Source organism: Rattus rattus, chromosome 4, assembly GCF_011064425.1.
Source record: "Rattus rattus isolate New Zealand chromosome 4, Rrattus_CSIRO_v1, whole genome shotgun sequence".
NCBI classification, from domain to species: domain Eukaryota; kingdom Metazoa; phylum Chordata; class Mammalia; order Rodentia; family Muridae; genus Rattus; species Rattus rattus.
In genome coordinates, this window is record NC_046157.1 from 2,136,805 (window position 1) to 2,151,937 (window position 15,133).

Sequence of the window (15,133 nt, forward strand, 5' to 3'; positions counted from 1 at the left end):
CTATCTGAAAAAGCACAAAATTTGTGGATGCAGGAGCTAGCCAACAAAGCCTGGAGAGGCCGTGTGCCTTGATTTGTTGCAGAGTGGGAGTTAAGCCAGGAAAAAATGAGAGGAGTTGGAACCTGTCTCTTCTCCCAGTATGTGTAGCAATGTCGTCTAAACTGAAACAATGTATATTAGCAGAGACTTTTTAAGACTTGGAAAGTAGGGGCTGGAAAGAAGTCTCAATGTTTAAGAGCAGTTTTTGCTCTTGCAGGGGACTACAGCTCAGTTCCCAACACACAACCAACTGTGACTCCAGTTGGAGGCTAATTACTGCCCCTTCTGGCCTTCTGGGGCATTAGACCCACATATGGTGCCCATTTCACACATATGGACAAGAAACACAAAATAAAAATAAACCAAGAAGTAAAAGAACTTTACAAGGCTCAGGAAGTGAACAAATGCATAAGTCTCTAGAAGTTCTGAAATGTTCCCAATATTTACAAGATTCCCATGGTTTTATAAGCTGTAGTGATTGCTGGGGTGAGGTGACTTTCCAACCAGCCGAGGTGCCTGGGAATCTCAAAAGGATCTCCCATAGTGCAGCTTTCATGAGACTGCCACTCCTGATGATGGGAAGGCTTTTTGGTGATGCAGCTACCTCTGAGTCATGCATACTCCTATAAGTAAAACAAATAAACTCATTAATTTGCCATGTTGGACTTCAGCGGGATTGTTACTGTTGTCTACAAGTAGTTCTCCATCTGAGATGAAGAAACATCTGTTCACATCTCACCAGGAAAAGTCACACTGCTGCTGGCCACCCCAGTAACCTCCAGACTGAAATTAATCAGAGCTGAGGATGGAGAAGAAAGGGGGGAAAGATAAACCAAGCTGCAACACATAGGACCAGCAACAAGCAGGACAGACGGGCTCCATTAAAGGTTATGTCTTGGATTATGTTCCAATCCTAGCTCTGTTCTTGACTCAAATGCAACCTGAGCCACTTCCTACTGTTTCTAAGTCTTGAGCCCTCAGACTAGAGTAGAAATAGAAGGCCTTATCTCAGGAGGTTAGAGTTCCATCCTGAAAGGAAGAGGAACATGAGGGGAGGGCTATGCTGGAGGGAGAAAAACATAGTAGCTCATGGGCTGAAATCTTGATGACCACACTTGTGAATTGTAGCAGGAGTTTTTAGCTACACCGCTTTGTGTTTCGAGTGAATTGAATGTTTCCAGCCACCCACCAGGAATACACACACACACACACACACACACACACACACACACACACACACACACACACCAGTTAATTTTAAAATACCTTGGCTACCTCAAAGGCTGGGAACCCCTAAACTTTCCCCTGATAACCCAAGCCCAATTGGGAAAGTGGACAGTGACTACCCACCTGAATTCTCTCATCCTGGTTGGCTTTCTTTCCTGCAGCTCCTGCATCCATCCATCTCCCACCACTTCATGGCCATCTCCCTTCTCTCTCCCCTGCATCCTAGACTGCACAACTCCAGGGTCCTGCCCCATTCCCAGCCATTGGCCATTTGGGGACCAGGACCCCAAACCAATTGGGGACAAAAACCTTTAGCGTTTGGACCTGCAAATTCCTGATTGTGTCAGAGCATTAGAACCAATCTCCAACAGTGAGTGACTGTTCACCAACCCAAGAAACAGCCATCTTGGGGCATTCAGCTGCACCCCACTGTAAAAAATCATCCTAGTTAAATTTGTTGATGATTTATACCACCAAATGGAGGGATGGAGAAGAGCATGAGATTCTTAACCTGAGTATCAAGTTCTTTCCTATAATCTGTTGAATACATTTCTGCCTTAATTAGTGAGACTGCATGGAAGGCCCTTACCCTTCTAAGTAAGGTGTTTCAGGTGCAGCCTGTTAGGAAGGAGGAGTGCCCACATCTGGATAAGTAAGCCCTCACCTATGATCCGTAAGGAAGCTAAGAAACTCATTGGTTTCCTGGAATGAACTTTGGTGGTGCCTTGACTTGTCATCAGTACCTTAGAAGGAGTACATATCGCATATGTCTCCCCTAAGAAGGAATTTTAGCAATAACACTATTTTCCAGGGAATACTTGGGTTGAAAACTCTCCTCTGAGTTAGTTTCCCACTGGGTTCCAGGACTCCCCAACTCTGCATCCCTGGGCATGCAAGTGATGATATAGGCAAGACTCTTGTTGCTGATAAGATATTTATTGAGTATTACACACAGGAAAAACAGTGGGATGATTAATGGCAAAAGAAAACAAAAACAAAACAAAAAACTTTTTTCTGGAACTTTAGATCCAGGCCCCCTGATGCTTCAGGAAGGATCGTGGTCTAAGAACATTCAGCAGGTGACACACTCTTCTCCACAGTGTTTCCTTCATGAGTGACCTGGCAACTGTATCTACTGTGAGGCATCCACTGGTCAGACATCAGTGTCAGGTAGCTGCTGGCCACGTACTTGTTGTTGGTCTGTTTGGAGGGTTGGGTTGTCTCCACACCCTGAGTGACAGGGATCCCATCTACCTTCCAGTCCACCACCAAAGTACCTGGGTAGAATTCGCTCACCAGACACACTAGTGTTGCCTTCTTAACCTGGAGATTCTTTAAGGAAGGCAGGAACAGAGTGACCAAGGGGTCAGACTTGGGCTGCCCTGTGCAGATAGAGAAGGGGATAAGAGTTGGCATAGGAGAGCCCACATGACAGGGAAGCATCCTCCTCTTATCAGGAGCCCTGTAGCCATTCACTACAGCTCAGAGTGTTCCATCAAGAATGCTTCCTTCTTTTCCTCTGCCCACCTGAGTCCCCTGGAGAGCAGACAGCCTGGTGCCCTATTAGACCGTGTTCCTCTTCCAGGTGAAATGACCCACACCCTGCCCCTTGCAGTTTCCCCACTGAGACCAAGGCCATCTGTCTCTAGCCACTAGGAGCTGGAATCTGAATTGGGATCTGACTCTGACCTCCTGTGGGCAGTGGGGTGGGGAGCAGCTCCCCAACCCCCATTGCTTCTCCAGTGTCAGAGCCTCCTCTGAGAATTACTGCTCATTTATTCTGCAAGACTGGTCCTGGGGAGTTGGTCTTGAGGTGTACCTGCTGTATAAGGGCTCCCAGGCCTGTGCTCCAGATTCCATTTAGTTATCTCACCAAGGATTAGATTCCATCCTGAAAAGTCCTAGGAACTCCTCCAAGGGCCTGATGCTTTGTCCACAGTAATCACAAGGCCTACTCTGACTGTGCTCCTGGGGCTCCGTCTCCCAGACTAGGAAGGATAGCAAACCCCTGAGCACCCAGGAAGTCTCTGGTGACTCCTGATTTCATTTGGCACCATTTGCTCCCTCATTCCTCATCTAACTCTAAGGACATTTGAGGGAGATGGACAAGTTAGACAACAGGCTCCAGGCCTGAGAGACCCCAGAAACAATAGACAGTCTACATTTTTTTCTAGTAATCATCCTGGGAGGAGCTGGTTCCAGTTACCTGGTCACTCTAAGCCTTTTCTGTGTCTCTATGACCTCAATGGTCAGCAGAAGATTAAACTGAGCCAGATTCTTCTCTCAGCCTCTGTGGTTTTCTATCTAGGGTTACCTGAATCTTTAAAGGCAGGATTCATGGCACCAGTCATATCCCTGCACCTACTATGTGGCCTTCTTAATCTGGATAGGCATCTGGGCCTCAGTTTAGATGCTGAAGTGCAGTGGTCTCTATAGCCTGAAAACCTCAGTCCCTGATCCCTTTTTGGACATCTGCCTCAGAAGAGTAGATGAAGCTATTGGGACCTTCCCTGTGGTTTACCTTAGAACTACTTGCCTTCCCCATACTCACAGAAAAAGGTACCATTCAGACTACAAGACTAGGAAAGGCAGGTGAGAAGAACTCCCCAGAGGAAAAAGGGACTTCCCTAAGACAGCTGGATCATGAGACCATGGGAATCGCTTACCTAGGATTGTGAGCTGGGTCCCACTACCAAAGACGTACCATAACTGGGACTCAGATGGAAGCCTATGGGGCCAGCACCTGGGACCTGCTCCCCGTGGAATGATCTGGAACAGGAACCTGTTGGGTGAGTTAGGCACCGGACTTCAGGAAATGAACTATGTCCTTGGCAGAAAATAAGTCCATCTATCCATCTCCTATTTCCATCTATGAATTTTTCTGTGTCGATGGCAACACCAGGTCCAACAGATTCTCAGAAAATTTCTGGGTAGTATATCTTCTCTGGTGAGTGTAGTGGAGCCAGGAATCTCTGATGTGTATTTGTGTGTGTGTGTGTGTGTGTGTGTGTGTGTGTGTGTGTGTGTGTGTGTGTGTGTATTCCTCCTGGTCCTGTGCTTCATCCCAGGACCCATGCACACTATATTTTGTGAGAATTCTTTTGTTTTATTTCTGTCATGAGGCTACTATGTAAACCAGACTGGCCTCAAACTCACGAAGGTCTATCTGCCTCTGCCTGCCAACTGCTGGGATATAAGGGATGTGCCACCACACCAAACCTTAATTTTTTCTATTTATCTGAGTAAAAAACATGTGATTGTATCTTGATAGCAGATGCATGAGTGCTGAGAGTCTGAACTAGGTCCTCATGCTTGACAAAGTCTTCTTCACTGGGGGGTCTCCATGTCCCCAGTGTTTACTCTTCCCACCCCAAGACACTCTCAGAATATTTAATGGATGTTTTGATAATTGTCTAATAATAAACTTCTAAAACTGCAACTATTTGACTAAGATGAGCCCACACAATTCTAAATGAATTAGGACCATGACACACTAAAATAACCTGGTACCAGTCTTAATTCCAGCTACTAAAGAGGACTTAGGAAGGAGGAAGGATCTAGGAGGTCAAATCCTGCATAGGCTACAGAAAGTAAGATCAGCCTAGGCAATCAGGTAAGCCCTCTACTCTAAATAAATGGAAAAGGGAGGCGGGCTATGGATATGGCTCATCGATAGAATACTGGCCTTGCATGAGTTAGGTACTAAGTTTAAGCTAGCATTTGCCCAGCCCCCTCCTCTTAGGCAGATTCTTCCTTCTCACACCTATGGCCTCAATGGTTACCTTCCTTCCCAGTCACCCATTTCAGCCTCCAGTCCATGGACCCACACACGTACATTCCCCTATAAGCAAGCCCCTTACCTGCCTGGAAGGGTCCACAGGCTAGACCTGCTGCTTCCCACTGAGGCTCCAGGGCCCACAGCTCTGCCTCTTTGTGCTGAGCTTGGGGAAAGTATGTGGTGGACACCATCCACCAGGCCCAACAGCAGCAACAGAAGGAGAATTTCACACTGCCTGGGGATAGTGCCCAGTGTCTGTCCTGCCCTGAGCTTCATTGACCCAGAAGTTCAAAGTCAACTCCGGTCCCACTTGCAATGTAGGTCTCCTGGTAAAAGAATTGTTCTTCCTCTGACGGCCAGAAGCTATTCCAGTGCAAATGGATCTGTGTAGCCAAACCGCAGGTTGTCTCTGATTTCCACCACCAGCAGGCATACCCCAGTGCCCATGGTCACCATCTGTGGAGGTCTCTCCCAAAGGGACATCTGCAAACTACCCGGCTGTGGTTGGGATACAAGCTCAACTGTTTTTAACTCACAGCTGCCTGTCTAACCCCATCCCTGGAGCTCTGGGCAGCTCCGCCTGACTGATACCTAGGTCCCCAAGGGCTCCTGGGTCTGTGGGGCAGGTCCCCAGGGCTTAAATGGGCCAACAACTGAACACCTGCCCCCATGGAACAAGAGTCTCTAAAGGCCTAATGCCAGAGGTGTAAGGTACAGCTGTAGCTAATGTAGGGCCAGGGGTATCCTGAAAGCAGAAGTTTAGGTCCAGCAAAAAGCTGAACCGACCCAGGAAAAATGACGTAGTGATTAAAACGGTGTTTAGTGCACCATATTCAGCACCTATAGGTCTCATATAACAAACTAAGACACCCCAAATCTTTGTAGGTAACACCCATATCTTCAACAGTAGAACTGATAAACATTAGCCACTTGCCATGCCAGCCACCTGCAATTGCAACACTAAGGAGGCTGAGGCAGGATAGTGAGTTCAAGGCCAGCCTGTGACACATAACAAGATCTTGTCTCTAAAAACAGCATAAAACAAAGAAAGTGAATAGAAATTGGGTCGAGACATATTACATGCTCTTTGGATACCCCATATGCATTGTCAAATAACTCTAAGCTATTTATCTGCCATCTTATTTGTGCTTTTCTGTATAATCAAAACATGCAAAGTCTATCCTCGGCACTGTTTCCCATGACCTATAGGATTCTTGTGGCACAGAAGAACTTCAGAACTTCATTGTACATCTTTCTCCAAAGCCGATGAGTTTCTCCAGCTGTGGCCACCCAAGACTTCCCCTTCATCCATCCAGCCACACTGTGGAAGGCTGGGATAGGCAGACATCTTGGTGTCCCACAGAGATCACGAGAGCCACAGTGAAGTCAGACTCCATGGACTGATAAGATACGACTTGGATCTCTGTGTCCCACAGACACTGACTGGAAACCCTGTGGGACAAGCATTACATCTTGGAGTGTTCGTGGTCCATCAGGACAAGGACAAAGTAGCAAGCTATAGAGTACAAGTTCCCCTAAAGATGAACCGTGAGCATAGGGGTGACCTCTGATACTATCTAGCTCTTCCTCACTTGGGGCACATGGCCTTCTCTGCCTACTTTGACCTCCTTATATTTTGGAGATTGGAGAAGGATCCAAGGGACATTGACTAAGTTACTCCACCCCAACAACCCCACATCCCAGGACCCAGAACCTATGATTCCCTTTAGAGAAGTGCCATACTTACCCTAAATGTATAGTGACCTAACTGTTCTTTGAGACCTGATTCTACCACAGGCTCATGGCAAGAAGCAAGCCACAGACCACGGCTTCCTGCAGTTATCCAGATGCAGCCATCAGACTACCCCCTTTGCTCAACACCCAAGATACCTGACTCTTCTGTCCTTGTGTAGAAGACTGTCTCCTATCCAGATACTTCTGCCCTGCTTTGATACTAGAAAATATCTCTCTCCTCTGGCTCCTGCCCATCTAGGTCCCAGGGAAGCTGCTTGTGACCATTGTGAACCCACCTACACAGACTGACTTTAGAACAGCCTCAGAACTGCTTTTTCCAGTTCAAACATGTTGGTGTTCTAGAAGCTTCCTAGCTTTCAGAGTCCCTAACCTATTTCATGGCTCCTAAGACCCTCTCTGAGGTGGCTTCTGTGGTTCTGGAAGGCTCAAAATATTCTCCAAAGTCCACAGATCTCCAGGTTTCACTGAACATGAAATGATAATGAAGCAAACACTGGAAGTAGTAAGTGCAGCCAGAATAGCAAGGAGGTCTCTGCATCTACTTGGCTGGTCTACAAGAGCCCAGGGACTTGGTCCAATCTTTATCTTGATGCTTTGTGGATAATTTGATGAAATTAATATTTAAATCATGGACTTCAAATAATATATTATCTTTTATGATATGGATGACTCATCCAGCTTACTGGATGGAGTACAGAGATTGAATTCCCCTGAAAAAGAAGAACTTTTGCTGGCTAATGGTTTTAAGCTTAATAGCAAGTCCTCCCTGGGCTTCCACCTTGACAGCCCCTTCAGATTCTGAGCTTGCCATCCTCAAGTATAAGTCTGTGTTGAGAGTTATACTGGTCAGGTCATATGGGGAAAAAGAGAGAGAGACAGAGAGAGAGAGAGAGAGAGAGAGAGAGAGAGAGAGAGAGAGACTGCATGATATATTACAGGCTTTTGCTAGCAGCAGGACATCAGAGCTAATAAACTAAACAAACCCCCTCGCCAACGTGCTTTTACTGATCGTTACACACAAGACCTTCTAGCAATTGCCACATACCAAAACCTCCTATCTGATCTGGGAGTTGTCATAGGAAACCATTACCTAAGCAAACATATTCATTGGTAAGAATTCCAGGATTGCCAGGAATGTCTTATGACTGAGGTCATGCTCAGGGTCTGAAATTCCCATAAATCTCAGATAATAATCACTGACTATTTACAAGAGATTACTGCAGGGCCCAAGTAGCCATCACTCAGGAGTAATGGCACAATAGCTTTATTCTGCTGCAAAGCTGTGGGCATCAATTCATGAAAACACACGCACAATTTTGTTTCTCTAGAAAATGTTACTAGCAAATCAGCTATATCAGCTGATAGCCATTGAGTGCTTGTCACAGTCTCTCACAGATGGGCACATCGATATGCTGGGCTTAACACTGGTACACCTCCTGCCCAAGCTGTTAAGGAACCCTGAGACGGCCCTAAGTCCAAAGAAGATAAGCCTTTTACAAGTCATTATCTCAGAAAATGTACGGAAAACCACAGAAAATCATTTAGAAAATAATGTATGCCTCCATAAAATGCTGCTTCCAACTCCCAGGGCTTCACGGTTAGACTAGAAACTTGGGGAAAGCAAGGAAGTGCTCACACTCACTACAGCTTCCCTAGTGCACTGAAGCTAGCACATGATGGCACTTAGTCGGGCTTCCAGATTCACAGAGTTGAGTCCAGACAGATGTTTCTGACCAGGAGGCATGAGACATGAGATGTTAGAGGTAGTTAAGACTCTCAGTACATAGAGTCACAGAAAGATCAAGTTCAAGTTCCAGATAGAAGACAAATCTAGTCACTAATACCAAGGCCCTGCTCCCAGCAGAGGTTGGCTAGAACTGTGGGTACATATCCATAGGGCTTACAGTGGCCTGGGCAGAGGGTCAGTGGGGTAAGCACTTACAGATGACCAACTCTGCCCACCTCTCCTGCCCTGCCAACACTACTGAAAGAGATATACCATGGCATCTGAAATACCAAGCCTGGGCTTGTCCTCCACAGAGCCAAGAGCACAATACTGAAAGGAGAACCCTTAAAGGAGACATCTGTGGGCTGGAGAGATGGCTCAGAGGTTAAGAGCACTGACTGCTCTTCCAGACGTCCTGAGTTCAAGTCCCAGCAACCACATGGTGGCTCACAGCCATCTACAATCAGATCTAGCGCCCTCTTCTGGCCTGCAGGCAGAAAACTGTATGATGTATACTAAATATAAATAAATAAATAAATAAATAAATAAATAAATAAATAAATAAGACATCTGTGTTGCATGTGCTAACTAAGATTGGTACCAGAGGCCATTTAGAGCTCTTCAAACCATCTATGTCAGAAACCACTAGGACGCACATAAGTGTCACCCTGACACCCACTCACTATGCTGGGGATATAGTTTGCCTTCCAAAAGGCCATGTGCTCCAAGCTTTGTCACTAGTGTGGCAGTGGCAGTGTGAAGATGGCAGTACCTTTAAAGGTAGTGTCTAGGATCTCAAGCGATGACATCCAGGGGAGAGGTCCAGAGTCTGCATCCCTGGAATCACATAAAAACCCATCTCTCTACACTCCCAACCCTCCGAAGTAGGAGGTGAGCACCTCTGGAGCAAGCCGGCTAGACCGCCTGCGTTGGTAATGTCTGGGTTCAAGCAAAGAATCCTGCTTCAGCAATCGACTTCTGCCTGACCCCTACATACCTAACACAAGTACACACACACACACACACACACACACACACTAACATGAATACAAAAGAGCATGCATAGCACATACACGTGCCAAAAAAGTTGGAGTTCACTGGAAAGTGGTTACGTAATTGGGGCATTCACCTATAGAATGGTCTAGTGGAACAATACCAGAGGACTACATGGAGATCATAATGTGAGGCCAAGAGTCTTAATACATAGGGGATATGATGCTTACAGGGGCAAGGTCCCAATATCTGCACAGAGATGTTAGGCTTGTAGAACCAAGGATTCTCATATCTGAGATCTTCACAGTGCTCTAAAACTGCTAGGACCAAAGGTTCTGATGCCTGTGGCTACCTGGGATGACAACACTTATAAGGGCTACCTATTTCTACCATTCAGTGCTACTACACCTGAGAGAAATGAAAGTTACTAGAGACCAGCATTTCGAAAGCTTTCCTTGCCCAACTACAATCCCTATCCACGTAGTACGAAAGAATCCTAAGCCAGCTGATTCCTGGACACTACCTTGCTCCTAGTAATACTCTCTCTGATTTAGAACATAACTGCTTAGGAATTCTCAGTGCAGGAGGCTCAGCTCACCTACTGGCTTTCTCTAATGACTTTTCTGGAGCCAAGCATGCTGCACCATCTCCACTCCCAAGCCTGGCTCTGCACACACAGCAGTTCCCGCGCTGGCCCAGCCTGAAGCAAGCTGGACTCTGTATCGGTCTAAGAAAAGAAATCTGCATGCACAGGTCATGTCACGAAAATTCAAACAATATGAAAAACCAAGACGTGTTCCCTTCCCTCTCCACACCCACCCTCCAGCATTATAGAAGTGTTTTCCAATGGGAATTACTTAGAAAAACCTCAGCATACACAACAATCATAAACTTGAACGAAGAATCCAAGGAGTTTTAAGAAGACATTTAAAAAAAAAAACCCTCAATGGGGGCTGGAGAAATGGCTCAGCGGTTAAGAGCCCCGACTGCTCTTCCAGAGGTCCTGAGTTCAATTCCCAGCAACCACATAGTGGCTCACACCCATCTGTAATGAGATCTGGTGTGTCTGGAGACAGCTACAGTGTACTCATATACATTAAATAAATAAATACGTAAATCTTTGAAAAAAAAACCCTCAATGGAATTAAACAGGATAAGCAAAAAAAACACCTTTAAGTTATGGCCAAGAAAAGACAAATACAGAGGTGAATCAAATTGTGGGGATGACCCAAGATACAAAAGCTTAATTAAATAAAAATTTAGAAATAGTGAAAGTTCAAGCTGAAGTTCAAAAGGAATTGAAAAACACAATAACCAAGTCAGAAAACTCAGGCGGAGGCTTATAAGTAGGATCAAGAAGAAGACAGAGTGTCAGAATTTTAAGATAAAGAAAAGGAGTTAGACTACACAAGCAAAGGCTATGAAAACATATTTTAATCACATGAATCATGCAGGAATTATAAGGTTCTATGAAAAGACCAAATCTTCAGATTATATGTATAGATGAAGGAGAATACAAAGTCAATGCCATAGATCAGCTCTCACCCCAGATTAAGGGGAAACACATACATACAGATACAAGAAGAACCTTAGAACCAGAAAAGAAAGTCCCCATATAGTCAGTTCTTCTAAAAGAATGGAGCTGACAAAATGAATTTATATATAAAGAAGTTTTATTAGAGTGGTTTACAGGCAGGGGTCCTGCTAGTCCAACTATCACTGTCTCCCAGAATCCAGCAGACGTTCACTCCACGAGGCTGGATGTTTCAGTTGTTCTTCTGCATATGCCAGAGTCCTGAAGTAGGCTCTAATACGGCGAGGGAACGCCTCTATAGCAGGATAGATGAGCTCGTAGGGAAAGCAAAGGCACACGGGGGAAGCAAAGCCTTTCTTCTTCCATGCCCTTTATGTAGACCCAGGTGTGGCCTAGCTTTAAGTCTTTTGCCTTGGGTGATCAGATTTAAGGCTGGTCTTCCCACTTCAAATGATTCAGAACAACCCCCCCCCAAAAAAATAATCACTCACAGGTGTACCTAGCTGCTTGGGGTTTGTAATTAATTCCAGATGTAGTCAAGCTGACAACCAAGGATAGCCATCAAACACTCCCCACAATATATTACAATTAAAATGCCGGAATATGTGGAATAAAGAGAGGGCATTGACAGCTGCAAGAGAAAAAGTACGAATCACAGATAAAGGAACACCTAATACAGATGATGCCTCAGTGGAAACTTTCAAAGCCAGAGAGGCCTACAACAATATACTTCAAGTTCTAAAAGACCACAGATGCCAGGTTAGATGACTATACCCAGCAAAACTAACCACCATAGTTGAAGGAGAAAGAAAAACGTTCCACAATATAAACGTGCTAAACGAATTCACTTCCGTCAAGTCAGACTTACAGAAAATGCTGGGCACTTCAAGGAGTACTTCAGATTAAAGAGAACGATAAGTATGGCTCAGAGATCCGTGCCATCCAACCACCATCAGAGAAGCCTCCTCCTGCAGCAGCTGGGAACACATTCACAGACGCACAGCCAGACACGCAGAGAGTGAGAGACCTTACAACACCAGCCCTCGAAGGAATGTCTCCATCAAATCCCTCCCCACAGAGCTCAGAGGACTCTCCAGAAGAGGAAATGAAGAGTGAAAGAACCAGAGGGGGTGGAAGGAATCAAGGCCTTCTAGGTACAGCAGGGCTGCTGCACATAGGCGCTCAGAGACTGTGACCGCATGTACAGAGCCTACACCAATGGGGCTCTAGAGCTGAAAGGCAAGTAGACACCATCCCTAACCCAGAAGCTATTTCCAGTTGATAGCTTCTGTAAATGAGAATATCGCTTTCTCCAAGGGAGTCTCACTGGGGAAACAAACGCCATGCGGTAGATGACAACACAAAACAAATTCAACAGAATCTGGGGGGGGGGGAGGTTTCTCCTAATGTTAAGTCAGTGTGTGTGTGTGTGTGTGTGTGTGTGTGTGTGTGTTGGGGTACATTGTGTGAAGGTGTGGCTTTTTTTTTTTATTCAATTGTTTATTCTGTAACAGCAGAGAGCTATACACTGGCAGGATCTTGGTATTGTTATTTTATAGAGAGTGGAGGGGCAGGGAGGGAGAAAGAGGGAGAGGGAGAGAGAGAGATGGGGGCAGGGGAACCAGGAGATTCACCACTAGCCTACAGGGAAGGGATGGCGTAGAGCAGAGAGATAGCGGTAACCACGTGGTGGACATAGTGCCAGAATTAGTCCAGTTAAGCCAGACACCTGGCTCTGGCTGCAAGACTGCCCTAGCCGAAAGGCCTAAGCTTTAAAATATTAAAAAGTCTCTGTGTCATTATTTATACTGCTGGTGGTTCAGAAGGCCATATACATATAATTCACACACACACACACACACACGCACATACACACACACATTGACACATATGCACACACACTGACACACATGCACACACACATGCATGCACACACACACATGCATGCACACACACACATGCATGCACACACATGCACACATGCACACACACTTTGTGTCTATATTGTGGCCTCTGGTTTTATGGGATTCCTTAGTGTTCCAACATGTACCCCTGCATCCATATTTGTTTCTTGTGTTTTTTCTTTGGCTGCTGTTTGTTTGTTCATTTATTCATTTGGAAGTTTTGTCCTATTCCAATTTGTTCATCATTATGTCTTAGATACCTTTTGTTTTCTAAAGAGAGACACATAGGTATGGATCTGGATGGTAGGGAAGAACTGGGAAGAATGGGGGAAGGGAAACTATGAAAAATATACCATTTCTTCCCTCCCCCCCCCTTTCCTCCTCCAGCTTTACTGGAATAGTTTAAAATTACATTTTCTATTTTCCAGGACTTCAGTTGCTTTTTCCATCTGACTTTTAAAAACTGATTACAGCCAGTGAAACACGGTCGTCTAAGTGACACAGTATACAGAAATAACATCTTGATTTCTGTGAGATTGCATTTCTCTGCAATTCCTGAATAGCTCCAAATTATGCTAACTCTGAACATCGGATGTTTACCCTGGGTTTTAGATTTAGTCTTTGGAAAACTGTGTTCTGCACCTTTGCCATCACCTTCTGTACGTCCAGCATCAGCACTGGGATGAAGCTGCTCCTGTGTTGGGCTTTTAGCCAGATTCCCTGGCATAGCCTTCAACACAGTTGTCTTTTCAGTTCACTCCCAACTCCACTGTACGTTCTATGAGGGCCCGATGTAGATGTAACTCGATGTTATTTAATAGCTACTGAGGTCAGACAATCCAAGGCTCTCATGCTGAGAATAAAGTTATTTATGGAAGCTTAGATGCTTTCAGAATTGGTTTTACCTCCTACATGGGAACACACTCAAACCTAGAAGGGCTTACTAGACTGACTGAACTCTTCCCAGCCATAAATCCCTATTCACCAGTGGCATGGAAAGGGGGTTCTTTAACAAGGCATTATACATAACACCTCTACCAAACTAAACATAAACTTTTTTTTTGTAGTTAAATGCAGAAATTCGGGGGTTTTTTTCCACCCCTTTCCTCCTTTTACATTGCACGTAAAGCTTACTGGCCTGGAGAACAGCCTCTATCTGCCAACAGTGAAGAGGATTCAGGGAAAATAATATAACCATCAATCAGAAAAAGGAGGGGCAATAACAGAAAATAATTAGGCTGTAGCCTCACTGTGCATTCCCATGCAAGATGCCCTGACTCACCACGGCGGTAACAGTTGACGTCACTTTTCTTGCTGCAATGGATGGCTACCTGACCTGTTTCACCACACCTATAGCACTTCACCTTGGTGCAATCTTTTTGAGCATGTCCAAATTCACCACAAGGATAGCACTTCTGCTCATCTGCGTGGTCCCACTCCCGAGCCAGATGGCCTGGCTTGCCACAATTGTAGCAGCATTGCTCTCCCTCTCTCTTGGGCTCCTTGCAGTCCTTGGCAATGTGGCCTCCTCTACTGCAGTTATAGCAGGTTTCATCCTCCTGAATCCTTGGCAAGATGACCAGACTCACCACGGCAGTAGCAGATGTCAGGAAGATGTCTAGGAAACAAACTAGAACCCTCTGCCTCGACTTCTCATTCCACGACCCCGACCTCCACCAGTAGGGCGTTCCCTGGCCTAGTGGACAAATCATCCACACTTGGAGCATTCGTTGCTGCTCATAGCTGCAGATAGAGCTTTGGCGTCTGAGCTGCCCACAGCGGAGGAGACTCAGACTTAGATCCAAAAAGGCAACTCGCAAAGCAGCTGCTGTTTATTTTCAGGGTCCTTGCTGCACCACTCGCAGGTCTGCACAGGGTCCCACACTCGCTGCTGCAAAAAATCCCACTTCAATAGGAGAAAAAAAGATAATGCAAAAAGGGTATGCAGACCTTCCACTTTATTAAATTTATTTTGATATAATTCTTGGTGACGACATTAATATGATTACCATCTTGCACTGTTTGGTGTTCCCCCATCTCCAACAGACTCGGAAAACTCATAGTTTCAGCAATCTCTTTTAAGCTGACAATTGTTTCCAAGAACACTCTGTTTTTTTGCCTGTCCCTGCACACTACTTCAAAGTCACAATTTACAGCTGTTCTTGTAATGTGTTCAT

The 15,133-nt window shown here is 45.4% G+C and overlaps 1 protein-coding gene and 1 pseudogene across 1 annotated transcript; both read right to left on the minus strand.

Moving 5' to 3' along the window:
• Nucleotides 1-2,328: 2,328 nt before the first annotated feature.
• On the minus strand, nucleotides 2,329-5,320 carry Igll5 (immunoglobulin lambda like polypeptide 5). The gene is made up of 3 exons (XM_032899199.1): nucleotides 5,127-5,320; nucleotides 3,933-4,048; nucleotides 2,329-2,648 (listed from the first exon to the last, which is right to left on the minus strand). The coding sequence occupies exons 1-3, from the start codon at nucleotides 5,318-5,320 to the stop codon at nucleotides 2,329-2,331; spliced, it is 630 nt and encodes a 209-aa protein (XP_032755090.1).
• Nucleotides 5,321-14,086: 8,766 nt separating this feature from the next.
• Nucleotides 14,087-14,697, minus strand: LOC116897752 (annotated as a pseudogene).
• Between the last annotated feature and the right edge of the window lie 436 nt (nucleotides 14,698-15,133).

Excerpts from the sequence above, each read along its gene's own strand:
- Igll5 (XM_032899199.1), bottom strand. The coding sequence starts at position 5,320 with ATGAAGCTCAGGGCAGGACAGACACTGGGCACTATCCCCAGGCAGTGT. Across the intron at positions 4,049-5,126 it reads CTGTGGACCCTTCCAGGCAG|GTTCCTGTTCCAGATCATTC; the intron begins GTAAGGGGCTTG and ends CTCACCCAACAG. Across the intron at positions 2,649-3,932 it reads GACCCAGCTCACAATCCTAG|GGCAGCCCAAGTCTGACCCC; the intron begins GTAAGCGATTCC and ends CTATCTGCACAG.